General features: G+C 68.3%; 7 protein-coding genes across 7 annotated transcripts; 5 read left to right on the forward strand and 2 right to left on the reverse strand.

Annotated features, from left to right (window-relative positions):
• Window positions 1-72: 72 nt before the first annotated feature.
• CHLNCDRAFT_143262 (hypothetical protein) lies at window positions 73-1,384 on the forward strand (the record flags this gene model as incomplete). The annotated part of the gene is made up of 5 exons (XM_005849622.1): window positions 73-139; window positions 299-432; window positions 528-634; window positions 812-1,025; window positions 1,232-1,384. The coding sequence occupies 5 exons, from the start codon at window positions 73-75 to the stop codon at window positions 1,382-1,384; spliced, it is 675 nt and encodes a 224-aa protein (XP_005849684.1).
• A 4,199-nt stretch (window positions 1,385-5,583) lies between these two features.
• On the forward strand, window positions 5,584-8,191 carry CHLNCDRAFT_34794 (hypothetical protein; the record flags this gene model as incomplete). The annotated part of the gene is made up of 7 exons (XM_005849623.1): window positions 5,584-5,808; window positions 6,057-6,195; window positions 6,497-6,752; window positions 6,987-7,179; window positions 7,357-7,489; window positions 7,749-7,831; window positions 8,076-8,191. Coding segments are annotated over exons 1-7 (1,131 nt in total), but the record flags the coding sequence as incomplete, so codon positions are not given.
• Window positions 8,192-10,337: 2,146 nt separating this feature from the next.
• Window positions 10,338-12,117, reverse strand: CHLNCDRAFT_143265 (hypothetical protein; the record flags this gene model as incomplete). The annotated part of the gene is made up of 5 exons (XM_005849874.1): window positions 10,338-10,582; window positions 10,746-10,889; window positions 11,082-11,557; window positions 11,674-11,890; window positions 11,976-12,117. 5 exons carry the CDS (start codon window positions 12,115-12,117, stop codon window positions 10,338-10,340), a joined length of 1,224 nt encoding a protein of 407 aa, XP_005849936.1.
• Window positions 12,118-12,561: 444 nt separating this feature from the next.
• CHLNCDRAFT_16942 (hypothetical protein) lies at window positions 12,562-14,495 on the forward strand (the record flags this gene model as incomplete). The annotated part of the gene is made up of 7 exons (XM_005849624.1): window positions 12,562-12,642; window positions 12,762-12,836; window positions 12,979-13,068; window positions 13,217-13,326; window positions 13,423-13,657; window positions 14,132-14,286; window positions 14,417-14,495. Coding segments are annotated over 7 exons (825 nt in total), but the record flags the coding sequence as incomplete, so codon positions are not given.
• Window positions 14,496-15,470: 975 nt separating this feature from the next.
• CHLNCDRAFT_143267 (hypothetical protein) lies at window positions 15,471-20,448 on the forward strand (the record flags this gene model as incomplete). The annotated part of the gene is made up of 12 exons (XM_005849625.1): window positions 15,471-15,578; window positions 15,793-15,984; window positions 16,173-16,298; window positions 16,492-16,593; window positions 16,742-16,793; window positions 17,081-17,181; window positions 17,343-17,477; window positions 17,982-18,183; window positions 18,842-18,916; window positions 19,122-19,261; window positions 19,616-19,847; window positions 20,348-20,448. The coding sequence occupies 12 exons, from the start codon at window positions 15,471-15,473 to the stop codon at window positions 20,446-20,448; spliced, it is 1,566 nt and encodes a 521-aa protein (XP_005849687.1).
• Window positions 20,449-20,893: 445 nt separating this feature from the next.
• Window positions 20,894-22,574, reverse strand: CHLNCDRAFT_56088 (hypothetical protein; the record flags this gene model as incomplete). The annotated part of the gene is made up of 7 exons (XM_005849875.1): window positions 20,894-21,081; window positions 21,267-21,379; window positions 21,578-21,671; window positions 21,888-22,123; window positions 22,244-22,283; window positions 22,385-22,467; window positions 22,554-22,574. 7 exons carry the CDS (start codon window positions 22,572-22,574, stop codon window positions 20,922-20,924), a joined length of 747 nt encoding a protein of 248 aa, XP_005849937.1. The 3' UTR covers window positions 20,894-20,921.
• Window positions 22,575-23,285: 711 nt separating this feature from the next.
• CHLNCDRAFT_51149 (hypothetical protein) lies at window positions 23,286-24,245 on the forward strand (the record flags this gene model as incomplete). Its single annotated transcript, XM_005849626.1, has 3 exons — window positions 23,286-23,414; window positions 23,564-23,718; window positions 23,903-24,245. The coding sequence occupies 3 exons, from the start codon at window positions 23,286-23,288 to the stop codon at window positions 24,243-24,245; spliced, it is 627 nt and encodes a 208-aa protein (XP_005849688.1).
• Window positions 24,246-25,064: the final 819 nt, after the last annotated feature.

Consider the following 25,064-nt stretch of genomic DNA (forward strand, 5'->3'; position numbering starts at 1 on the left):
GCCGTGCTCACTGCCCAGCCCCGCTCAGCAGCTCTCAAGGCACAGCGCGCCAGCCGGGTGGCAGTCAGGGCCATGGCCTCGGCCGCGGAGCCCAAGTATGACATTGCTGTGAAGGCTGTGGGCGGCAAGCTGGCCGACTGTGAGTGTGCGGCGCCTTCCGGCGGCGGGCCAGTGCTACCCCCAGGGATCTGCTTCCTGACATCTGTACTGGTCCTAGGCAGCGATCAGCGCTGAACCTGGCCTAGATCCTTCTGGGACGCCCCTCACACCTGCACTGCCGTGGGTCCAACGTCTGCAGGCCCGTTCTGCCACCGCTCGCTGCTGACGCTCGAAGAGAAACACGTACCGTACACCAAGACCTTCATTGACTTTGCCAACAAGCCGCAGTGGCTGCTGGATGTCAACCCTGCCGGCAGCGTGCCCGTCATGAAGGTGCGCGGTGCAAAGCTGCCAGGTTGTGTGGATGCTTGCCGTGGTTGGCCTCACCCTCTCGACTGCCCCGCCCCTTTGCCACTCTGTGCTTGCAGGAGCTGGCCACCGGGGAGTGGATTGTGGACAGCGGCACAATTCAGGACTACCTTGAAGAGAAGTTCCCAGATCCACCGTTGGGCACGGCAGAGGACTCGCCGCAGATGTGCGTTTTGCTGTTGCCTGGCAAGCCAGCTGCGCTCTTACCAAACTCTGTCGCTGGCATCGCTTGCGCTGCTGTGTTTGCTGGCGGCCGGCCCCTTTCTGCCTACGCTGCTCCGCTTCTCTCTTGGACCCCTTTGTCACCATCGCCGCAATCCAGCTACTCTCCCGCTGCCTGCAGCGGGCTGGATGTGCTGGGCAAGTTTGGGGCCTTCATCAAGTCGAGCCCCGAGGAGGCGGCGGAGAAGGAGGCGGACCTGGTGGAGTGCCTGCGCGGGCTGGACGCGCACCTGACGGCGCACGGACCCTTCATCGGCGGCGCTGCGCCCTGTGCCACCGACTGCGCAGTCATGCCGCGCCTGTACCACATGCAAGTGGGGACCAAGTACTTCAGGGTGGGTGGCTTTGTAGGGCTGGGTGGGTGAAGGGCGGGGTCTGCATTCACGCATGCGCTTTTGTGGGAGAAGGGTGCTTGTGAGGTGTTGGTGGCATGCCTATCTGCCTGGCCTTTGTTGCCGTTCCTCGCTGCTGTGCTGGGTGGGTTCTGCCCCAGCTGTCATGTTGGCGCCTGGCTTGCCCCGCCTTGCATCATGCGGTGCAGGACTGGGAGATGCCTGCTGAGCTGGCGGCGCTGAGGCAGTACATGGACACCTTCATGTCGCGGGACAGCTGGAAGAACACCTACTACAGCCCGGAGATGGTCATTGCAGGGTGGGAGGCCCACGGCATCAAGAAGCTCGTGCCCGCGCAGTGAGGCGCGCCGGTGGGCTGGGAATAATCTGCTGTTGTCGCAGGTCGGCGGCACCCATTTCATTTCGCCAGAGCATTTGATCGGGGCAGCAACATTCTGCTGTGCTTTCTGTGTACATGCCTTTTGTAAGCATACAGTTGTTGCCCAGCTGATAAACCAGGCAAGAGCGGCCCTGTGGGCAGCGTTGGCGGCGCCAGCGGGCGTGACGTGGCTGGCCTTCGAGGGGCGGCAACATTTCTTGTCCGAGAGGAAAATTCAGCTTGCCGCGCCTATTCAATTGGTTTCTTTCTCTTGCTGCCGTGTTCCGTGGCGTGGTCAAACTCGATGTTTAACAGAACACCCGCACCGGGGCGCCCAACGCTGGGCCAGAGCTTTCAAAACTTCGTGGCAGTGGAGGAGGTCGGCACGGCGAAGCTCAAGTCACGAGCTCAGGCGCAGGCACTCGCTCGACAGGCCAGCAGCAGCTCTGCCACGCCGGCCGACCCGCCGCCGCTGTGGGGGATTGGTCCTGGTGCAGAAGCATCAGCAGCTGGGGATGGCAATGAGAGGCAGGCCGATATTGCAGCTTCACGCCCAGCCAGCGGCTTGGCGACGCGGCCCGTGCCACCGCCACCAGTGCTGCGCGCGCCAGCGGCACACCCCTACTCGCACCTAGATTGGGAGTCGGATGGGGAGGAGGAGGGGAGCTGGCTGGACTTTGGCAGCGACACAGGTGCCGGCTGGCCGGACAATGGCACCAGCATCCACAGCCTGGACGGCAGGAGCGGGACCGCGGCAGGTGCGCACTTTTGGCTGCGTGTGTGGGGGCAGCTGTTCTATTGTCCTGGTGGGGCTTGCAATCAATTCTCAGTTCGGTGCCTTCCTTCACACCACGCCCGGGCTGCGTGCAGGCAGCGTCTTGGGGCGGCTTGACGATGGTGGCAGCGGGGTCAGCGACTTGAGCGGGGTGAACAATCCCACCGTGCGCCTGGCCCTCGCCCTCGGGCTGGACCCCCTCAGGCTGCCGCTGTTTGGCGGCGCCGGAAGCCACACCGGCAGCCCTGCAGCAGGCAAGGGAGGGATGGGAGTCCTCGCTGCCAGCACCAGCACTTGGTGGCGTCTGCCACCGCTCGCCTCCCATGCTGCCAGGCGTGGCCACGTTGGCTCTTTCAGCACGCATCCAACTGCTCTGTGCTGCCTGCCTGCCTGCCCGCCCACCTGCCTGCCTGGAACCCCCTCGCCGTGCAGCCATCAAGGCGCTGCGCGCTGCTCTGGCGCGGCCCGCGGTGTCCCCCTGCATGGAGGCGCTGCTGACGCGGCAGACCACCGGCAGCCACCTGCGCATGACCAAGAGCGTGCTGGCCAAGCAGCGGCTGAGGGCTGGCGCCGAGGGTGGGCAGGTCGGTTGGGTGGCGGTTGGAAGGCGCCGAGGCGCTGATGCGCCGCTCCAAGCCGCCGCCGCTTCGCCCCGGCACCCCTGCTGGTTTTTCAACTGCTTTTAGGGCTGCAGAGCCGTGCCAGCGTGAAGCAGCTGCCAGCTGTGCCATGACCCATGTCCGTTGCCCCTGCATGCCCCATCGTCTATCATGGTGCAGGCTGGCGGCCTGGAGGGGCGCCTGGGCCGGGTCCAGACCATTGACGCACTGCTTATGGCCATGCAGCGGCGTCTGGGAGCGGTCAAGGCCGCCATGGCTGCCGACGCAGCACGGCAGATCGAGCAGGTTGCCCGGGGGCAGCCCGAAGCAGGCGGCAAGAGCGCAGCCGAGGCCCAGCAGCCGGCGGCAGCAGCGGCAGCAGCAGGCGGGCCGCCGTCGCCTGGAAGCACGCCGTGCTCCGGAAGCAGTCCACGTGCGCGGCTGCCAGGCAGGGGCCAGCAGCACTCGAGCCCACTGTTTGCTCGCAAGCTGTTGGCAGAGGCGGCAGAGGGGGTGCTGGGCGCGCAACAGCAGGCGGCATGAGCCAGCTGCGCCGTTTGCATGTTGTTGTTGCTGCGGCATCTGCAAGATTGTGCGCCTCGCCTAGTTATTGTGAGCAATGAACGCTGGAGAGTGTGCAGCGAGAGCGGGGCAAGCGCAGGCTCTCGTTTGCCGCCGCCTGTCGTCGCCTGCTGCCCCGCTGCCGCCAGTGCACCTGTTCGACGGGGCACCGCGATGATGTGCTGCAAGCCTGTGTGTAGCAATTAGGCTATGGTGGGCACTCAGGTCCTTGAATCTGCCTGGGGGGTCTGTACACGCGTACTGATGGCATCGCGATGGCACTGCATTCGTCTGCTGGCAATCGCTGCGCCCTGTGTGCTGCTCGGTAGCATGGTGGACAGCCCGGAGGCCACGCCATTGCGGCTCAGGAAGGCCATGGCTGCCGCGCCCATGATTCAGAAGCGCACCTGGGGCCAGCGCCTCCTCATCCTGTGCGTCACCATAGCCATACTGGCCGGACCATCGCTTCTCATTGCCATCAGAGGTAAGAGGAGTGCCCCAGTTTGGCATTTACCCTTTGCCGCCGCCGCTTGATTTTGCCGCTTGATTTTGCCGCCACTTGGCGGCAAAATCACGCCACCCAAGTGGGTGGCGTGTGCCACCTGCCCGTGCGTGCTGCACTGCCCCACCAAATTGGCCATTGCACGCTCAAGGTCACATTGGATTTTACTGTTACCGCTGCTGCAGAGGGCGGCACGGTGTCTGTTCCCAACAGCATCCTGCAGCTGGCCAACCTGCGGCTCACCACCGTCAACCTCATCCCCTCTGGCACGGCGGCAGACGGCAGTGCCAAGGAGGCGCAGCTGGCGGCGGCTGAAGCTGACAAAGAGGAGTCAGTGGCATTAGAGGCTGAGGCTGAGGCTGAGGCTGAGGCTGAGGCTGAGGCTGAGGAGGAAACGACAGCTGGCTCAGAGCAGACAGGCGAACAGACGGACAGCGAGGCGGCCGGCTTGCAGGAGGACGCAGCAGCAGCTTTGGTGGATGAGGATGAGGAGGCAGGATGGGCAGAGGCCGGGGAGGAGGTGTTTGAGGAGAAGGAGCTTGCGGAGCAAGAGGCGCCCGCAGCAGAAGGCAAAGGCAAGGCAGCTGCTTCTGACGGCAAGACAGCTGGCTCAGAGGACGAAGACGAGGCTGCTGCAGGTGACGGCAAGGCAGCTGCAGCAGAGGATGGAGACGAGGCTGCTGCAGGTGACGCCAAGGCAGCTGCAGCAGAGGATGAGGGTGAGGCAGAGGTGGCGCAGGGCAAGGATGATGCGGAAGAGGAGCAGGAGGCGGCAGCAGCAGAGGAGGCAGCCAAGAAGGGTAAGGCAGCAAAGGCGGCGCAGCAGGCTCTGGACGAGGAGGCAGCGGCTGAGGCAGTTGCGGAGGAGGAGAAGGAAGCAGCAGCAGCCGCTTGGGCAGACGAGAAGAAGGTAGGCGGCAAGGCAGGCAAGGCGCAGCAGCCGGCTGAGGAGGAGGAGGACGAGGCAGCAGCGGAAGCAGCGGCTGAGGAGGAGAAAGAGAAGGCAGCCGCGGCTTGGTCGGGCAAGAAGAAGGGAGGGGGCAAGGGCGAGCCATCAGCTGATGCCAAACAGGAGGAGGAGGAGGGGGAGGCAGCAGAGGACAAGGGGAAGACGCCGGCCGCTGAGGACGAGGAGGAGGAAGAGGCAGGCGCGGGCGGTGGTGGCAAGAAGGACGGGAAGGACGGCGGCGGCGGCGGCGGCAAGAAGAACGGCGCGGCTGCCAAGGGCGGCGAGGAGGACGAGGAGGAGGAGGATGTGGAGGTGGAGGACGGCGGCTCTGGGGTGGTGGATGCCGCCGGCCCCGACGCTGCCGAGTTCCCCTGGTGGAACACCAGCCTGTCGGTGGGGCAGCGTGCGGAGGCGCTGCTGGCGCGCCTGTCGCCGCAGCAGAAGGTGGACCAGCTGCAGAGCGCCACCGGCAATGGCGTCCCGGAGCTGGCGGTGCCGCAGTTCAACTGGCAGGTGCGCCGGGGCGGCGGGCTGCTGCCTGCCTGCCTGCCTGCCTGCCTGCCTGCCTGCCTGCCTGGCTCCTTGGCTGGGCGGCTGGCTGGCTGGCTGGCTGGCGGGCTGCCTGGCTGGCAGCCTGCACCCCGCGCCGGACCCGCCGCCGCCACCCGGCTGCTGCCTCCTCACCGCCCGGCGCGCCGCGCGCCTGCGTCCGCCGCCGCCGCTCGCCGGGCTGCCGCCGACCCGCGCCTCCTGCCGCCGCGGCCCCGCCTCTCACCCTGCCGTTTCTGCAGGAGGAGTGCCTTCACGGCATGAAGGTGGGCAGGCCGGGCAGCAACCTGCCCCACGGCGGCACCATCTACCCCATCAACATCGCCTGGGCGGCCACGTTTGACGACGGGCTGGCGCTGCGGGCGGCGTCCCAGGTGGGCGACGAGATGCGGGCGCAGTACAACCGGCGGGCGCGGGCGGGTGGCCCCCTCGCCTACAGCAACTGCTTCGGCCCACACGTGCACATCGTCAGGTGGGCGGTGGTGTGTGCATGGTGTGCGCACGATCTGTGCATGGTGTGTGGGCATGGTGTGTGCGTGGGGTGTGCGTGGTGTTGATGATGGCAGGCCGCGGCTGGGTTGCCGCTGCTGCCTGCCGCCTGCTTGGCTGCGCACCCCCAGCGACATCTGCCCGACCAGCTTGCACGACCAGCATGCGCCAGCCAGCAGCCCACCTGCCCCTACCTGCCTGCCCGCCTGCCTGCGCCTGCCTGGCCTGCAGGGACCCTCGCTGGGGGCGTATGGCGGAGACGTTTGGCGAAGACCCGCTGCTGCAGTCCAACATGGCTGTGGCGCACGTGAGGGGCCTGCAGGGCGGGGCGGGCACCGACACCTACATCAAGACCGTCGCCACCTGCAAGGTACGGCAGCGGCAGCGGCTGGGGACGAGCTGGGGGGATGGTGTCGGCGATCGTGTGTGGTGGTGGTGCAGGGGCACTGGCAGGCTGCGGCGGGCTGGCCAGTGCCCCTGGCCGACCTGGCCGCCCTGCCCGCCTCGAGCCACCTCGAGCCATCTTGTATGCCACCCTAAGCTACCTCACGCCGCCCACCTGGTGCCTGCCCTCAGCCAGCACACTCACGAGTTCCCTTGCCCTCCACACACACACACACACAGCACACAGCACACAGCACACAGCCCGCCCACCCCGTGCCCCCCCGCAGCACTTCATCGGCAACGACCTCGAGGGGTGGGAGGGGGTGACGCGCCACACCTTTGACGCCAACATCACCGAGCGCGACCTGCGCGACTCGTTCCTGCCGCCCTTTGAGGCGTGCGTGCGCGAGGGCGGCGCCCTGGCCGTCATGTGCTCCTACAATTCTCTCAACGGCCTCCCCGCCTGCGTCAACAAGCCGCTGCTGACGGGCCTGCTGCGCGGCGAGCTGGGCTTCGCCGGCATGGTGGTCACCGACTGCACGGGTGAGGCGGGCGGCCGCGCCCCGCTGCTAGCCGCGGCGTGCGGCATGGGCCGCCTGTTGTACAGTACTGTGCTGTACGGTGCGGTACGGTATACTGTGCCGGCTGGCGGCGCTGCTCCTCCACCCAGCTGCACTGGGACGGCGCCGCTGCAGGATCTGGCGCCTGCTGCGTGCCAACGTGCCCGCCCGCCTCCCCCACCCACGCCGCGCGCCGCCCCGCCCCCCTGCCGCGCAGCGCTGACCCGCATCGTCAAGCCGCGCCCCAAGGGGCCCCACTTTGCCGGCGGCGACAAGCGGCGGGCGTCGGCGCTGGCGGTGCAGGCGGGCACCGACATGGCCTGCCACCTGTTTGACATGCTGCAGCCCGGGGATGTGAGCCAGCGGGACCTGGATGCGGCGGTACGCCGCGTGCTGCACAACCGCGTCAGGCAAGAGGCCCGCGGCAGCGCAGAAGGACGCCGCGGCAGCCTAGGGCGCCGGGGCTGGGGGCCTTGGCCGCAATGCAAGGGGGCCTGGGAAGAAAGCGCAGGGGCCTGGCGGGGCGACTTGCCTCCCCGGCCACCCACCCGCCACTGCCGCCGCCCTGGGGCCTGCCCCGCCCGCAGGCAGGGCCACTTCAACCCGCTCAGCGAGCTGCCCTTTGACCATCTGGATGGCAGCGTGTTTGGGCGGGCCGCGCACCGCGACACGGCGCGAGAGATCGCCGCCAAGGGCACCGTGCTGCTCAAGAATGCAGAGGTGGGGCAACATTGCTGTGAAGGGAGGGCGGGGTTGCGAAGAGGGGACGGGGAGGGGGAGGGTGCAGGGCAGGCAGGCCAGGGTGGCGGGGAACGGGAAGTCCCCGCCGGCTGGCCAGGCCGGACTGCCTTTCCACGGCCAGGCGCGGCCAGCCACGGCCAACCTTTCCTCAGCCAGGCAGGCACCTGCATTCTCCGCCCCCGCCGCTGCTCTCTCCCTCCAGCCAGACCTCGTGCTGCCGCCGCCGCCCGCTGCGCAGGGCACGCTGCCGCTGAGGCCCGCCGCCATGAAGCAGGTGGCGGTGATCGGACCCTTTGCAGACCAGCCCACCTACATCCTGGGGTGAGTCAGCCTGGGGGCAGCCGACCCCACCAACACCTGCTGGCGCCGCCGCCGCCGCCGCCGCGGCTGGGGGTTGGCGTCATCCTGGGCCGCTCCCTGGCTGCCCGCCAGCCCTGCGCCGGCAGCCACGCAGGCGTGCCCGCAGGCAGCTTGGGTGCCAGCCCTGCCCTGCCTCCTCTCAGCGGCTGAACCCCGCACCCGCCCTCCAACCCTGCCCCACCTTTTGCCCCCGCCCCTGCCGCAGCAAGTATTACGGCGCAACCGCGGGCCCCATCACCACGCCGCTCCAGGCCATCCAGGATGCGGTACCAGGGGCCAAGGTGCTGTACAATAATGGTACCGCGCTGCAGTACAGCAAGGCCAACGCGCAGGCAGACATTGACAGCTGCCAGGTGGGAGAGGGGCTGCGGAGCCGTGGCGCCGTAGCGCGGCGGCCTTCCCGGGGCAGCCCGGGCGCACCACGCCCAGTCCAGGGCCCAGACTCCCTTGGCACAAACCAAAAACACAAACACACACGCGGGGCTGCATGCCGCCATTCACTCGTGCCCTGCCTGGGCCCTGTCCCCCTGCCCCCCTGCAGTCTGCCGATGCCTGCATCCTGTTCCTGGGCTCCCGCATGTCCATCAAGCAGACGCACTGGAAGACGCTCCAGGTGGGGCCGGCTGGCAGGCCCGACGCTCGGGCACCCCAGCCCGCTGCGCTCCCCTTTGCCCCTGGTGCAAACAAACCTGCAGAGGGCAGCATGCGCCTCGCTGCCACGGTCCACACACACACTTGTACACGCCTGCCCATGCGCCTGCTCTTCTTCACATGTGCCTGCCTGTCATGCCCCGCAGTTCCCCAAGCACTCCTACGATGTGCTGGTCGAGGGTGAGGGGTACGACCGCACCACGCTGAAGCTGCAGGAGGAGCAAGTGAAGCTGTGGCAGGTGCGCAGGCGGCCTCGGATCGCGCTGTGCGGCCTCCCTGCCTTGCCACCCCGCACCCCCAGCCCTCGGACCCACCAGCGGACCTGCCCTGCAACCTGCCCTGCCCCCTCCCTGCCCCACCCCCCACCTTGCCCTGCCCCCCCGGCTGCCATCAAAGGCCGTCGCCGAGGCCACCACCAAGCCGCTGGTGGTGGTGCTCAACCACGGTGGACCGCTGGATGTGTCGGACATGGACGCCTCGCCCCGGGTGGGCGCCATCGTGTCCATGTGGCACCCCGGCCAGCACGGCGCGGGCGCGGTTGCAGACATCATCTTTGGCCGCCTGGCGCCTTCGGGTGGGTGGCAGCCGGGCACGCGGGGCTGCGGGGGCTGGGAGGCAGCAGGCATGTGTTGCGTTGCATGCGCATGTGTGTGTGTGTGTGTGTGTGTGTGTGTTGTCATAAACCTTGCCGCTGTCGGTGCCTCCTCGGCTCCCTTGCATCTTTGAGCGCCCCTGACAGCCGGCTGGCGCCCTGCTGCGCACCCCTGCGTGCAGGCCGGCTGCCGGTGACGTGGTACCGCAATTCTTACACCAAGCAGCTCTCGATGGTGGATGTGCGCATGCGGGCGGCTGGAGACTACCCGGGTGGGTGCCAGGGAGGCAGGGCGCCAGCTGGTGCACCTCCTGCTGCTGTGGCAGCCCAGCAGGGGCAAACATCTGGCTGAACATGCCTGCCTGGCTACCCTTGCGCAAGCTTGCCTCACCCTGCCGCTGTGCTGGGTGCTGGGTGCCCCCCCGCAGGCCGCACGTACCGGTATTGGAAAGGAGAGGAGCCCCTGTATGACTTTGGCTACGGCCTCAGCTACGTCCCTTTCAACCTCACAGGCCCCTCCATCACCCTGGGCGCCGACACCGATGACGAGGATGACAGCCAGCCAGCCGCGGCCGGCGGCGGGACCGCCGGCGGCGCCAGCAGCGGCGGCGGCGGCCTTGCGGTGACGGCCGGCGTCACGGTCGTGAGCTCGGATGCGGGAGCCATGCCCGCTGACACCAGTGTGCTGGTGTTTATGGAGTATGTGGGGCCTGGGCGGGAGGAGGGCCCTGAGCCGCGCGCCACGCTGGCCGCCTCGGGCTGCTCCTCAGAGGCGAGCCACACCGACCTGGTGCGGCGGCTGGTGGCCTACCGCCGCACGCGCGTGCTGGACGGCGGCGAGGCGCAGCAGCTGAGCTTCACCCTGCGCCTGGCGGAAAGCAGTCGCTCGAGCTGGGCCGGGTTTGGGGAGGACCCTGCGGCGCCACCCTGCGGGGCCTATGCGCTGCGCTTTGGCGCGGGCGAGGAGCCGGCGGCGACGGTTGTGCTGGCCTGAGCGCCCGCTTAGAGGGAATTGTTGCTACTAGGACCAGCAGTTGATGATTTCCTTTTCCAGCATTACCCACAGTGATATCATCCCTCTGCTCCGCTTCTCTTGCCTCCGCTTCTGCACTGCTGTTTCCCTACCATGTTGCCCCCATAAAGTGCTAATCGGGCGCGACCTCCTGCCTGGCAGCCCAGATGAGCACTCCCATGCCGGCACTGTTACACCCGCACATGCGTCCATCAGTCCAGGGCCAGGGTGGCGCAGTTGAGGAGGTAGGGCGAGTCAAAGGCAGTCTGCTGGCCCGCGCTGGCGCCAGGCACCGGCAGCAGGCGCACGCTCAGTGGCTTGTCGAGCCGGAACGCCAGCGCCGACACATCCAGCAGCAGCGCAGCCGTGGCGCCCAGCAGCGCCTGCCGCTCCTGCGCCGGCTGGCCCTGCGTGGCCCCGGGGACGGGCACCGTGTCGAGACCGCAGCCGCACACCGCTGCGTGGCAGGGGTGGGGAAGGGGCATTGAGGCGGCAGCAGCAGCTGGTCAGGACAAGCAACCTGGGAGGGCCGCCAGCTCTCGAAGCAGCCGGGTTGAGCGCAGGGAAGACCAACTGACAGGCAGGCAGGCAGGCAGGCGGCAGGCAGGCTCCAGGCCCACCCGAGTAGTGCAGCAGGCTGCCGACGCTGATGAGCCGCTCGTCTGCCGCCTGCGCCAGGCCGCTGTCCTCGCAGACGGGCAGCATGAGGCCGCTGTAGCCGCAGAGCTTGATGGGCAGCGACTTGAGGGCTGCGGTGATGCGCTCTGGGGCCAGGGATGAGATGGCCGAGGGAGGCAGGCGGGCACGGCGGGCCGCGTGTCAGCAGCGCCTCAGTGCCAGGCCCAGGAGCGGTACCATGCAGTCCTCGACAGATTGCCGGCCCGGTGAGACCGCCCCAGCTGCCAGGATCGCAGCAGCAGCAGCATGGCGAGATGGCCAGACTGGCGTGCACACACCTGAGATCGCCAGCGTGCCGCTGCCGCCAAACCGCCCCAGGCCCAGCAGCTCATACGCGGCTGGTATGCTGGGAGGCTCCAGGGCGGGAGCGATGCTGGCGTCTATCCCCAGGTAGGGCTGCCCATGGGCCGCCGCCAGCTGCTCTGCAAGCTCCTGCACCGGCTGCAGCGCAGCTGTCATCACTGCCTGCAGCTGTCTCTGTGCTGCAGCAAGCACGCTGCAGGCGGCAGTGGTGCTGGCGCTGTCCGCCACTGCCTGCTGGAATGCCCGGAAGAGCAGCCCCGAGTTTTCAGTTCCGATGGCAAAGCCAGAGACATCTGCCGCTGATGCTGCGACTGGGAAGAAAGGGATGCCTGGGTGGCAGTTGAACCCGACTCCAAACCGGAAGTTGCCGGCGCCGGCGGTCTGCTCCGCCAGGCCGTGGATGGCGGCGGCCAGCTGCTGCGCCTGTCGTTGGCCCATGCCCGGCTGCCAGCTGCATGGGGCAGGGCAGTGCAAGGCAGGGACGTTCAGCATGCAGGAGGCAGGCACATCGGTGCCTGTGGGTGCCATGAAGACAGCCTGCAGGCCCACACGCCCTGCCGCAGCCACCTGAAGGAGCAGCTTGTGTAGCGGGTGCAGGCAGCGATTTTGGAGAAGCAGCCCTGCTCCAGCAGGCTCTCATCAGAGGTGCAGCCCAGGCTGAGGAAGGAGATGCCGCAAGTTAGGCACAGCCGCTCCAGCATGGCGGCGGTCTCAGCCGCCTCTTCGCCGGTTTGCGCAGCCGACAGGGCATGAGTGACGATCCGCACGGTCTGCACCTCGTAGCCTGCGCATGTGCAAAGCGTCAGGAAGAACAGTAAGTTGCTGCGCTGTCGGCATCGGCGTGTCCAGGCGGTGGGGGCGGCATTTACCATGGCTCTCAAAAAGAACTTGCGCGCGCTTGAGGAATACTGCTGCCTTTGCGATCTCGGCATTCCAGCCAGCCTTGTCCTGAGGGCTGGAAACGAAGTAGGACACCGTGCGGATTCTGAATCCCTTCGCCCCTGCGGCCATTTTGATTCAGATTTAAATTTATCGACACCTACAGGGAAGGGCTGGTTATTCACCCGATAAAAACAACCACTGCTGATTCCGCAATTGGTCGGAGAAAGCCGGGGAGGAAAGCGGGCTGGCGAAAGGCAGACACAGCCTTTCGCCGGCCCACTCCGCTGTGATTTGATGGAGGGAATCGTTTGCTAGTAGTTCAACGGTCTAAGGCCAGCGATGGCGGCCTCTACTCACTCGCAGCATGTCGCGGGGCTCCAGGTGGAGAGCTCAGACTCTCCCAGCAAGCCGGAGGATTATGTGGTCGTCAATGGGTACCGTCTGGTAAGCGCGCCGCTCGACTGCACCGCCAGGCGCTCGAGGGGTCCTCCCGCCACGCCGTCGGCGGCAGGCGGCGGCAGGCGGCAGCATGCCTCTACACCTCGCCAGCCTGCCGCACCACCCCCATCGCAGGTCAAGCCGTATCACTTTGAATTCTGCTGCAACATGCGGCAGCGCTGGTTTGGGCAGAACATCATCGACATCTTCACACGGGTGGGCGGCTCCAGCGGCAGCTGGTGGTGTGCTGGACAGCCTCTCTGCTGCACTCTGTTGTTCTTGCTGGCGCTGCTGCTGCAGCCGCTTCCCGAGCCTAGGCCCGTGCGCAACTGCAGGAGTTCCCTGCCCGTGACCGGCAGTACTACCAGCAGGCGCTGGCCGATGGGCGGCTGCGGGTGGAGGGCTGCCAGGTGGGCTGTCAAACTGGGCTCCCGGCATGCTCCGCTTCCTTGGCGCCCAGAGGTGCATGGATGGCATGTGCCGGCCTCCAGGACGGACTGGGTATATGTGACATACATGCACACCATGGCAGGCTCACTGCGCTGTTCGCAGGTGACTGCCGAGACGCCGCTCAAGGACGGGCAGTGCATTCGCCACTTCATCCACCGCCACGAGGCACCGGTGCCTGCTGGCAGCATCCAGGTGCGCCCCGCGGCTGTGCCTTAGCCTCTCGCTGCCCAGCGCAGCACAGCACGGGTTGCCCAGCGGAGTTTGGAACCTAGATTAGAAAAAGTTCTTCCGCGCCGAGCAGGCTCAGCTCCTGCTGCTGCCGCTGCCTTCCCCGCTGCAGGTGGTGGGGCAGAGCGAGGATGCCGTGGCGGTGTGCAAACCGCACGGCATGCCGGTACACGTGGCGGGACAGTACCGCAAGAACACGGTACTGGGCATCCTCACAGCGGAGTGCCCAGACCTCGGCCCGCTCTTCCCCATCCACAGGCGAGGAGCGGGGCGGCCTGATGCTGGGCAGCAGCCTGCAGCTCCCAGTCAAGGCACGAGGCACACGCGCCTGCCCGTATCGCCATGCTTGATCCGCTCCGACTGCTCCCACCATGCCCCGGCGCCCCTTCCCGTCTGCAGGCTGGACAAGCCGGTGTCGGGGCTGCTGCTGTTTGCGCGCAGCGCGGCGGCGGCGGCGGCGCTGTGCGGCAGGATCGAGGGGCATGCTGTGGAGAAGGTGTATGTGGCTCGGGTGCTGGGCCGCTTCCCTGCCACAGGTGTGTGTACTGCCTGCGTACATGAGTGAGGGCAGCGTGGAGCGGGTCGCATGCCCTTGTAGCCTCATGCATGCATGGTGGCAGGGCAAGCGCCAGTGGAAGGCCTGAAACTTTGGCGTGTTTGCCCTGAGCCTGGCCTGGCTGCAGAGGAGCCCATCGTTGTGGATGTCCCGCTGGCTTGGGACCCAGTGAGCAACCACGCCACGGCCGAGCCCGGCGCAGCGGTAGCTGTGGAGGCGCCGGTGCCAAATGCAGAGGCAGCAGCGGCACCAGTCGAGGCAGCGGCGGGCGAGGCGGCACCAGACGGGCATGATGGGGCGATAGACGGCGCTGCTGGCGCCCAGGCGAAGCAGCAGGCGCAAGACGTGCAGCAGCAGCAGCAGCAGCAGGATGAGCAGGAGCCTCTGGCGGCGCAGGACACGCCGGCGCAGCCTGGCAGCAGCCTGCAGGAGGAGCGCCGGCTGCGCAAGCAGGCGCAGAAGGCTGAGAAGAAGCTGCGGAAGCAGGCCAAGGCGGAGCGGGCGGCGGCGGCGGCGGCGGCGGCCGCGGCGGCCGCCAAGAAGCCCAGCAAGGGCCCCGCCAAGCCCGCGCGCACCGAGTTCCGCCTGCTGGCCGTGGCAGAGGACGGGCTGACGAGCGTCGTGGAGTGCAGGCGAGCCATAGATAGCAGCCGGCTGTCTCCTGCACACTCTGGAGCACCATGTATGCTGTCCGTGCCATCAGGACTCGCCACAAGCCTTGCCTGCCTGACCTCCCCACCCCTTGGCCTGGCGCAGGCCGCGCACGGGGCGCACCCACCAGATACGAGTGCACCTGCAGCACTTGGGGCACCCCATTGCCAACGACACACAGTACGGCGGGCCCTACGGCGGGCCCCTGGCCAGCCGCCAGATGGCGCAGCACCTGGGCGTGCACTGGACCACCGCCCGGGCGCGGGAGCGCAGCCAAGGTGGCGCCAACGGCGCGGCTGGTGCCAGCGGCGGTGCTGAGGGCGTGCCTGGCGCGGCGGGCGCGGCGTGCAGCAAGCGGGCGCGGCTCGAGGCGCCGACTACCGCCGAGGCCGCTCCGCAGCAGGTGCCAGCGGCAGCAGGCGCAGCGGTGGATGAGGCGGGAGCAGCAGCGCGGGCAGCGGGCGGCGAGGCTGCCGGGGTGGGTGAGGAGGGCGGCGGGGAGGAGGGCGGGTATGGGCAGACCCGGGCCTTCCGCAGCCGGCCAGAGTTCCAGCTGCCGCCAGAGCTGTGCGACTCCATGTGCATCCACTGCCCCTACTACGCGCCCAAGTGCGTGGATGACTGGCTGCTTGGTGCCTGATGCTTGATGCTCATGCTGGCCGCAGATGAAAGGCCCGGCACCGGGTGCATTTGGGCGCGCGAGTGCGTTGCCACGCGCCGCTTCCGAGCCCCGCTGCCCCTGCCCCTCGTCCCGCAGGGACTATCCGCTGGATTTGCGACCCCTCTGGCTGCACGCACGCAGCTACAGTTGCCAGGAAGAGGGCTGGAGCTTCTGCTCAGAGCCGCCAGAGTGGGCGCATGCCGACTACAAGCCGCCGGCGTGACGGCTGGCGGTTGCCGCCGTGGCGGCTCGCTTGGGCTGCGCGGGCGTTGCAGCCCCCCGATGCCCAATTATTTCCTGCTTCCTCCTGTGTAAATTGAGGACCTCTGGCTCGCAAATTGGGCCGGGCGGGGCCCCATGCAGTGCTACCCCGGCCGGTTTGGGGGTGGAACGGCGCGTTTGGTGCATGCATCGCCCTCTTTCGCGCATTGTTTGGAGTAAGCTTGTACCCAGGCCTCTCCTCTCGGCGCCCTCCCTTCTGTAAACAGCCCCATCACGATGGCGAAGGCCAAAGGCAAAGCCACGGCTGCCATCGCCAAGCAGCAGGAGCAGGAGTCTCTGAAGAAGAAGAAGGCGGCCCAGAAGAAGCAGGTGTCCGAGTCGGAGGTGAGGGCTGGGGGCCGGGTGCCCACGCCGCCGCCATTGCGATGCCGCGCGGCCATGCATGCGCTCCGGCGGCCCGCTGCATCGGTGGGGCTGCGTCTGCAGCACCCCCAATTGGAGTAGGACCTCCGTGGCGCACCCGATCCGCTGGCTCGCAATGCATGCCGCCGGCTCCCCTTGTCACATTGCGCCCCTCCCGGCCCTTCTGCCTTTACAGGAGAGCAGCAGCTCCGAGGAGGAGAGCAGCGACGAGGAGAGCGAGGAGCCTGCAAAGCCTGCCAAGCCGGCTGCCAAGGTCAAGGCCGCCCCTGCCAAGAAGGCCGAGAGCAGCAGCGAAGAGGAGAGCAGCGACGAGGACAGCGACGAGGAGGAGCCCGCCAAGCCCGCTACCGTCAACGGCAAGGCCAAGGTGTGCGCCGCCACCACCGGCCCCGCCTGCCCCGGCTGCCGCTGCACCATACGCACCCTGGTGCTGCCGCTATTCGCGCTGCATGCCCGGCAAGCTCGACCGTCTGCGCGTTCCCCATCGCCTGACACGTCCCGTCGCCGCGGTCGGGGCCGCCGCCATGCGCCACCTGCCGCTCTGCTGCTCGCCAGGCTGCATCTAGCTCTGAGGAGGAGTCCTCTGAGGAGGAGGAGGAGGAGGCCAGCAGCAGCGAGGAGGAGAGTTCGTCGGACGACGAGGAGGCAGCGCCCGCAAAGCCTGCTGCCGAGGCAGCCAAGGTACCCCCCCTGACTGCCCCTGCCAGTGCATCTCCTGCCCCTCCCTCCACGCTGCCCACCCCTCCAGGAGCAGCGCAGAAGCCCAGGGCCTGCCGCAACAGCGTGCTGCCGGCGTCCCCGCCGCGCAGCAGCCTCTGCTGGCTTGCTGACCCGCCTGCCACGCTGCCTTGCACCCCACCTTCCTCCCCTGCAGCCCGCCGCGAAGGAGTCTTCCGAGGAGGAGTCATCTGAGGAGGAGGAGAGCTCGGATGAGGAGGAGGCCAAGCCCGCCGCCACGAAGGCCGCCAGCAGCAAGGTGCGGGCCGCCCGCCCGCCGCCGCGCCCCGCGCCGCAACGCTCGCCTGCTCGCCGTCGCCCTTGGCAGCGCGGCGCGCCGATTTTGGCGAGCGCGCCTGGCTGCTGACGTGGGCCCTCCTTCTTCTGTTGGTTCTGCCCCCTTGCAGGAGGAGTCTTCTGAGGAGGAGAGCTCCGACGATGAGGAGATGAAGGAGGCGGGTGAGCGGCCGCCTCCTCCATGCCGCCCCGCCTGCTGCACAGTGCACCTGGCCGGCGCGGCGCTTTCCTCTGCTACTGCCGCGGTGCGATGATGGTTGTCTCGTTCGTCTGAATGCGAGCTCCACCAAAGTTCACAAAGCTTGACGACAATTATCATATCACCACCCATAAACTGAGCACCCGCTGGCCGCGCGCACCTCCACAGCCGCCGCTGCCGCTGCTGCTGTGGGCCTCCCAGCTCGCCCACCCTTGCTGCTCGCCCTGCTCCGCCCCCTGGCTGCCTGCAGAGAAGCCCAAGCAGGGCGTGAAGCGCGCCGCCGACGGCAAGGCCAAGGAGGAGTCCTCTGAGGAGGAGGAGGAGTCTGGGGAGGAGGAGAGCTCGGACGAGGTGCGGGCCTGGGCGGGCTGCCTCGGTGTGTGTCTTTGGCTCGGTGGGCCTTTTGCATCGCAGGGCTCGGCGCAGGCAGCCCAGCCGGCCGGTTGCCGGCTGCCGCCGCGCCATCGCCAGGCTGACCCTGCTCCTGCCGGCTCACCTGCCCATCACTGCAGGAGGAGGAGGGTAAGGAGGAGGCGAAGCCGGCGGCCAAGAAGAAAAAGGCGGCCGACGGCAGCGCGGTGGATGTGTCTGCCGCCAACGGCAGCCGCACCATCTTCATGAAGAACCTGCCCTGGGCCGCCGAGGAGGTGGGCGCTCGCCTCAGGGCTGCCGCGCGCCAGCCTGCCCTGCTGCCCACACCCGCATCCGCATATGCTGCGGCCCCCATCCCTGCGCCTGCCCCTCGCCCTGCTGTGATGAGCCCAGCCCGCACGGTGGTTTCCTGCCACCGCCCTGCTGGCGCCTGCCAGACGCGGGGCCCTCTGAGCAACACCCCGCCGCCCCGCCTGCACCTGCTGCGCTGCCGCGCCGCGAGCATGCATGCGCCGTGATGAACGCACCTGCCCCCCCGGTGCATTCCTGCCACCGCTATCTGGCTCACTGCCAGACACTGGGCCCGCTGAGCGCTTGCCCTGCCCCACCCTCCAGCCGCGCCTGCACTCTCCTGCCTCACGTGTGTCACACCCATGCTGCACGCGCCCTGCATCGCTCGCCGCTGGCCTCACGAGGCCCTGTCCCACCAGACCTCCCGCACCTCCTACCCCACCACCACCCTAAACCCCGCCCCCTCCTCCTTTCCTTTCCTCCCGCAGGACACCATCCGCGAGTTCTTTGCCGAGTGCGGCCCCATCGCCGAGGTGCGCATCGCGTACGACCGCGACACGGGGCGCGCCAAGGGCTTTGCCCACGTCCAGTTTGAGGAGCTGGAGGGCGCGGCCAAGGCGACGGCGCTGAGCGGGGAGAGCCTGATGGACCGGGAGCTGTACATCGAGTCCACCACCGAGCGCCAGCAGCGTGAGTGGGGTCCAGGGCCTGTGGGGCTGTGGGCTGCGCTGCGCTGCGCTGGGCTGGCCTGGGCTGGGGTGGCGGCGAGGTGCGGATGCAGGCCTGGCTGGCGGCTGGCTGGCGGGAGGGGAGGGGAGGGGGCGAGGTGGAGAGGGGGGTGGTTTGGGAGGTGTGGCGGGGCGGGAAATCGCGAGGTGCCGAGTCTTGCATCACTTTGGGTGGGTGTTGAAAACAAGTGAACTGGCGGGGCAGATGCGTGTGTCGCCGCACGCACTGCCACCCGGCTGGGGTGCCGTCCTCCCTCTGTGCGAGGTGTTGTTGGTACATAGCCCTCGGGAACGCCACAGAGCGAGCGCACCGGTTGCAGGCGCCCCCGCTGCCTCCCGCCGTCTGCCGCGCGTGTCTCCGCACCGCGGCGTGCACGGCGGGGCCCAGGCACGGGGCCGCGCCTCCCGGCCCGCGCAGCATGCTGATTCCATTGCCCTGGGGAGCGCCGTCGGCGCCTTTACCCTTTGGGTCCTACCCAGCAATCCACAAACCCTCCCACCCTCCTCGTCATTCCCATCGCCCTCTTTCTGCCGCATGCACCATGCACCACCCATGCCTGCACGACCCCACACCTGCCTGCTCACCGCCCGCCCCGCCTGCCGCACGCTGCCTGGTGCAGGGACACCAGGCGAGAACCGCTTTGCGACCTCTGACGGCACCACCATCTTTGTCAAGGGCTACGACTCGTCCCTGGGTGAGCCTGGGGGCCAGGAGCAGCCGCGCCCAGCCAGCCAGCCGGCCAGCACCCCCAGCCAGCCAGCGCGCCAGCGCTGGTGGCGACCAACATCACCGCCGCCGTGCAACCTCTCAGCTCCTCCACCTTGCACCACGCCTGCTCTCCGACTCCCCTCCGCGCCCCTCACCCTGGCTGCCTGCCTGCCTGCCCGCCCCTTCTCCAGGCGAGGACGAGGTGCGCCGGCAGCTGACCGAGGCGTTTGGGGAGGTGGGCGCCGTGGTGAGCGTGCGGCTGCCTACTGACCGCGACACGGGCGAGCTCAAGGGCATCGGCTTCATCGAGTTTGAGTCCACTGACGCCAAGGTGGGTGGGCTGAGGGCTGCCTGGGAGTTGTGGGGCGGTGCCGGGGGGGCCTGCATGCCGCCATGCCCTGCACCCCTGCACCTCTGCACCGCTGGCATGATGTGGGCGCCTGCGCCGTCGGGCGCGTGGCTGTGGGGCCGCGCGGCAGCCGCCTGAGCATGCCGGGGATGATACAACCCTAATCCAACGCCGAATGCGTACGTGTGGATTCACAAAACGAGCTTTTTAATACTGAGGCATGCTCGGCAGCCGGCAGCTGCATCACGCGTGCACCGCCTGCAGCACTCTCCTGCTGCGTTCCTCAAAGCCGTGTGCCTGGCCCGCGCGTCGCTCCCTCCCTGCCTCCTCCTGCAGCACAAGGCGGTTGAGCTGGACGGCAGCGAGGTGGCAGGCGGCTGGATCAAGGTTGACCCCAACCCCAGCAGCGGCGGCGGCCGTGGCGGCGGCCGCGGCGGTGGCCGCGGCGGCCGTGGCGACTTTGGCGGCCGGGGCCGCGGGCGCGGCGACTTTGGCGGCCGGGGGCGTGGCCGCGGCCGCAGCGATTTTGGCGGCCGCGGGCGCGGGCGCGGCGACTTTGGCGGTCGCGGTGAGTAACCTGAAACTCAAATATTGGTTTTAAGCATCACCTGCCCTTTGCTGCTTGCCGCTTGCATCCGCTTGCATCTGCACACTGGCGGGGCAGATGCGTGTGTCGCCGCACGCACTGCCACCCGGCTGGGGTGCCGTCCTCCTTTGTGAGGTGTTGTTGGTACATAGCCCTCGGGAACGCCACAGAGCGAGCGCACCGGTTGCAGGCGCCCCCGCTGCCTCCCGCCGTCTGCCGCGCGTGTCTCCGCACCGCGGCGTGCACGGCGGGGCCCAGGCACGGGGCCGTGCCTCCCGGCCCGCGCAGCATGCTGATTCCATTGCCCTGGGGAGCGCCGTCGGCGCCTTTACCCTTTGGGTCCTACCCAGCAATCCACAAACCCTCCCTCCTACTCCATCTTCACCTGCCGCCTGCCGCGTTTGGGCACTGCATCCACCCCCACAGCTCGCCTCTCACCACTGCCTGTCCCCATCCCCGTCTGCTTGCGTCGTTGTGTTCAGGTCGCGGCGGCCGTGACGGCGGCAGGGGCGGGCGCGGGCGCGGCCCCCGCATCTCAATTGACGCAGGCGGCAGCGGCAAGAAGACCACCTTTGAGGACTAAACCACTCGCGTAACCCTAACATTAAGAGGATGTGACGCACGCACTGCGAGGGCGCCAGACACCATACCCTGATCGATACCCCCTAAGGCTGCTGCCGCCCCTATTTGGGCCGCTCCCGTGGCACCCCGCTCCTGCAGCGTGCTGAGACACCTTTGTAGGCTTTAGCTCTGTGACTGGCTGCTGTTTTGTCTTCTTCGTCTTACTTCTGCTCTTTCCTCGCCCTGCTGCCGAGACCCACCCGGCCCCATCCTGCGTCCCAACTCTGCGCCTTCCCAGCCCTGTGCTCGAGTCGGTCCATGTGTTGCACTGTGCTATGTGATACAAGGGGAGGCGGGCGAGTTGCGCCCAACCCAAACCCAACTGGTAACCCACGGAACGAAGCGAGCCAAGGGACAAGGGAGGCCAGCCGCCAACCAGCTTGGGAGCCCGCCTGCCGTGCCCGCCTGAAGGGGCGCTCGTGCCCCGCACACCCCTCAATCATCCATGTCCTCTGCTTCCAACGCCGCCTTGGCTGCCGCCTCCGCCTCCTCTGCCAGCTGCTGTGGCACGCGCTGGAACTGGCGCCCGCTCTCCTCGCAGATCCAGGCCAGCTCCAGCTCAAAGCCCTTCTCCTCGTCATGCACCTGGTGCAGGCTGCGGGGGGTGGGCAGCCGCGAGGGAGGCAGGAGGACAGGGGACCAGCCGTGGGCGGGTGGCACGCACCCATCGCTGCCTCCCTGGAGAGCGGAAGACAGCGACAGCAGCCCAGGGGCGTGCAGCAGGCCTGCCATCCAGCAGCCTCCCAGCCAGCACCAGCACCGCCCAGCAGGAGCGCTCACATCTTGGCCACCGCCTGGATGCCCTCCCTGCAGCTCATCTCCTCCAGCTTCAGCTTCTCAATCTCGTTCTTGGCGCCCTGCCGCCCCTTGCCCACCGCCGTGCCGAAGTAGCGCTGCAGTGGGAGCGGGTGGGGAGCGGGGCAGGGGCGGGCAGGCATGGCTGGTGACGCAGGCAGCATGCTGGGCGTGCCTGCCCAGGCGGCATGCCAAGCAGATGGCCGGTGCAAAAGGCCGAGGGATGGGCTGGGCAGGGCAGCGCCGAGCAAGGGATGGGGTGGGGCAAAGGTGCCTGCGGCTTGTCAGCGGCTCACATGGCTGGTGCCTGAGGGCTCCACCAGGTACAGCTGGGGCCCCTCCTTGCCGTAGGTGGCCAGCAGCGTGGACACACCGTATGGCCGCACGTACCTGCGGCAGAGGCGGCAGGCGTGTGGGGGTGGTCAGCTGCGTGCAGCAGCGGCAGGGCCCGGCGCTGGGGTGGTAGCAGGCGCATCCCAGCGCCGCCCTGCGCGGCTGCGCCTGGTGTGGCGGCCGCGGCATGGCCGGGCGCGGCGCCTTGGCGCCGAGCCAGAGCCAGTGGCGCAGCGCGGCGCAGCGCCGCGGCGTCACGTCGGCGCGCCGCACCAGTACAGGTTGAAGACGTGCACGTAGGAGCCCAGCCGCTCCGCTAGCACGTGGCCCGGGATGGGGTCTCCGTAGAAGGACTTGTATTGGTTGGCCTCGCTCATGGCCCGACTCACGATGGAGCGGCCGTCGGCGGCCACCCCCGCGGTCGCCACCCCGGCGTGCCGGTCCACGGGGAAGGTGCGGCGGTTGGAGTTCTCCACCAGCATCTTGCTGATGATCAGCTTCTCGGCGCCCTGCGCGGGGAGGGCGCGGGGAGCAAGGGGGGCGGGTGAGGTGGAGGGGGCCGCGCATGCCCAGCGCGAGCCGCCGAGAGGAGGGCTGGTCCGGAGCCAGCTGCGCAGGTGGCCACTCACCAGGACCACGCCGTCTTTGCATCTGATGCCCACCACCGTGCTGCATGGGTCCAGAGACACCAGGGGTGGCATGAGATGCAGCGGAGCAAACGATGCAGGCACCAGCTCTACGGCACCCGCTGCGCCGGGAGCCCGCCTCACCCGCTGTTGTCTACTGCTTTCTGGGCGTAGTCCGTCTGGAACACGCGTCCATCTGGGCTGAAGGTGCTGACCGAATTGTCATACTGCGGGGGCGGAGGGAAGAGAAGCTCAGGGGCGGTGATCAGGGCGGGGCTCGGCTGGGTCGTGGAGCGCGGCTGGCCTGGCTCACCCCTGAGCCGATGCCCGACATGTCTAGGCGCTCTGCACCCCCTCAGCGCCGCCAAACACCAGCGCCCTGCAAGATGATCGCCAGGCCCTCGATCACTGCTTTTCTGCAAGCCGGGGCGGTGTTGGTTCACTCCTGAGAGCAGCAGCAATGGCAGATCGGTGGCCCGAGCGCCGTGGCACATGCAAGGAGGACTGTAGAAAGGTGGGTGTTTGTGGTCTCATTTCAGCGTCAAACCACAAGCACACTGGCTCATTGGCGCCGTGAGTACTGTGGTCATATTCAGAGCACAGCAGAAGGCGTTTCCGACACCGACAGGCTTTTTTCCCAGTCGACTTGCAGGTTGGGAGCGCCGCACTGCTGCCCTGCCTTGCTGCTGGATGGTAGATGGTTGATTGAATTCAGCTGCAGGATTCAAGTGTGGCCGCCCAGCAAGCTTGGGCGCCCCCGCCACCCTCGAAGCCCGACGACTCCCTGCCGCTTGCCTCTGCAGGCCTGGCCAGTCTCATGGCACAGAGCATCGCTGTCGCAGCATCATGGGTGACTGCCAGGGCCACTGATTCCGGCCGTAGCGGCTTCCAGCGGCATAGCGGCAGCAGCAGCAGCAGCGCCGCCTCCCTCACACCAGCAGCTGCGCCCATGCGAACGCGCCGGCGGCCACGCCATGCCTCCGCCCTGGCCTCCGGCAGTGCCGGCGATGGGCTGGGCAGCTCAGCTGACGCGCTGCTCGGCAGCATGCAGGCGGCAGTGTCCCAGCACCCCGCCCTGTACACGCTCGAGTTCCTGCTGCTGGGGGCGGCGGCATACGCGGCGGCGGTGTGGCCCGACCGGCCGCGGGGCTGGTGCTTCAACGAGCTGCTGGCGGTGCGGCCTGGCCCTGCTGTACCCGCTGGCTGCGCGGCTGCGGCTGCCCTGGCGCTGTGCTGAGGTGGCGGGGGCGAGATCCGCGTTGTGCTGGGCGACAGCGGCCCCTCCCGGCCCCGGCCTGCGGCTGCCCTTCCCCTGCCGCGCAGGTGCGGTCGTCGCCTGTGGCGGGGCGCGGCGTGTTTGCCACCGTGCGTATCCAGGAGGGCACCGTGCTGGGGGCCTACCCAGGCAGGCCGCGCACGCCGCAGGGGATGGCGGACAAGTGCACTTACGCGCCCGCGGCGGCAGGCTACTGCTTCAGGTGGGGGCGCCCGGCGGTGCTGGAAGGCCGCCGGAGCTGCAGCCCCGACTGCCCCGACTCTTTGGCTGGGATTCCTGTCCTGCCAATGCCTGCGGGGCCCCAACCCCGCCCCTGCCTTCCTGGCCTTCAACCAGCTGGCTGACGCTGTGGCGCGCCGCCGCGCCGCCATGCCACCCCGCCGCAGGACAACCTCGGGGCTGCTGCTGGACCCCACGGATGCGAGCGGGCGCCTGTCCACCGCGCCGGGCCCCGGCCTGCCCTGGCTGCCCACCGACTGCACCCTGGCATATATCAACGAGCCTCCCAAGGGCGCCGGCGGCACCAACGTGACCGTGGAGGACGACCCCGGGGATGGCCTGGGGCTGCTGTGCGTGGCGGCGCGCGACATCGAGCCCGGGGAGGAGCTGTTCATGGACTATGGGATCACGTACGACCGCTCCGCTTACAGCCGGCAGCACAGCAGCGTCGGCAGCGGGAGCGTCGTCGGCGGCAGCGACGCGGACGGGCAGCGGCAAGCAGGGCCGTGATTGGAGCACCGCTTCCTGGATTTGATTCATGCCCTCTTGGAGTCGGCAAGCACGACTTTAATCGCAGCTGCCTGCCAGGCAGGAGGACGGCATGACTACATGCCACAAAGATTTGTGGCCTGCGCCCTGCTGGCCGTGCTGTCGCGCCCTGCGCTCAGCTTCGACTGCAAAACGTCGGTGCACCCCTCGCCTGTGGATTGAAGCCCGTTCGTAAGCCGCGATTAGGCCGTGCGATGCCTGCTTTGGGATGACTAGCCTCAAGCTGGCGGCTTCCCACAAACCAGGCCCCCGCAACACCAGGACCCTATTCCCCGCGATCACCCACCCACTGGCAGTGCTCCACGTGCCTGGTACAGATTCCTGCTGCCGTCCAGCCTCGTGGTTTCGCATACACACAAGTGAGGACGCCGCAGGCCACCCACTGCTCCTGCCATGCCCTGCAGTGTGTCGTGGCTATGGGTTTGGGGCGGTGGGTGCGCGGCGGGCCTGCCCGCCCGGTAGTCAGCCCAGCCGCCTCCAACTCTGCCCTAGCACGAGGCCCTCGGTGGTGCACGTGCCGCAAGCCGATGCATGCATCCAGCCCTGCTTGCGGGCCTCGCCCTGCCCGGCCCCTGCCCAGCCACCTCCCATCCAACCAGGGCGCCCAGCTGCCGCCCGGCATGCCGTGGCCGCCCGCTTGCCGTTGCCACCCTCAGGCATTCTTGCTACCAACCATGCTGCCAGCCATGCACATCCAAGTGTGGCTGCGCCTGCTGGGTAGCCAGCAGGCGCACGGTGCACCAGGCTGTGCACCCGTCACCGCTGCCGCTGCCCGCCCGC

The sequence above is a fragment of the Chlorella variabilis genome (genome assembly GCF_000147415.1).
Source record: "Chlorella variabilis unplaced genomic scaffold CHLNCscaffold_5, whole genome shotgun sequence".
Taxonomy (NCBI): Eukaryota; Viridiplantae; Chlorophyta; class Trebouxiophyceae; order Chlorellales; family Chlorellaceae; genus Chlorella; species Chlorella variabilis.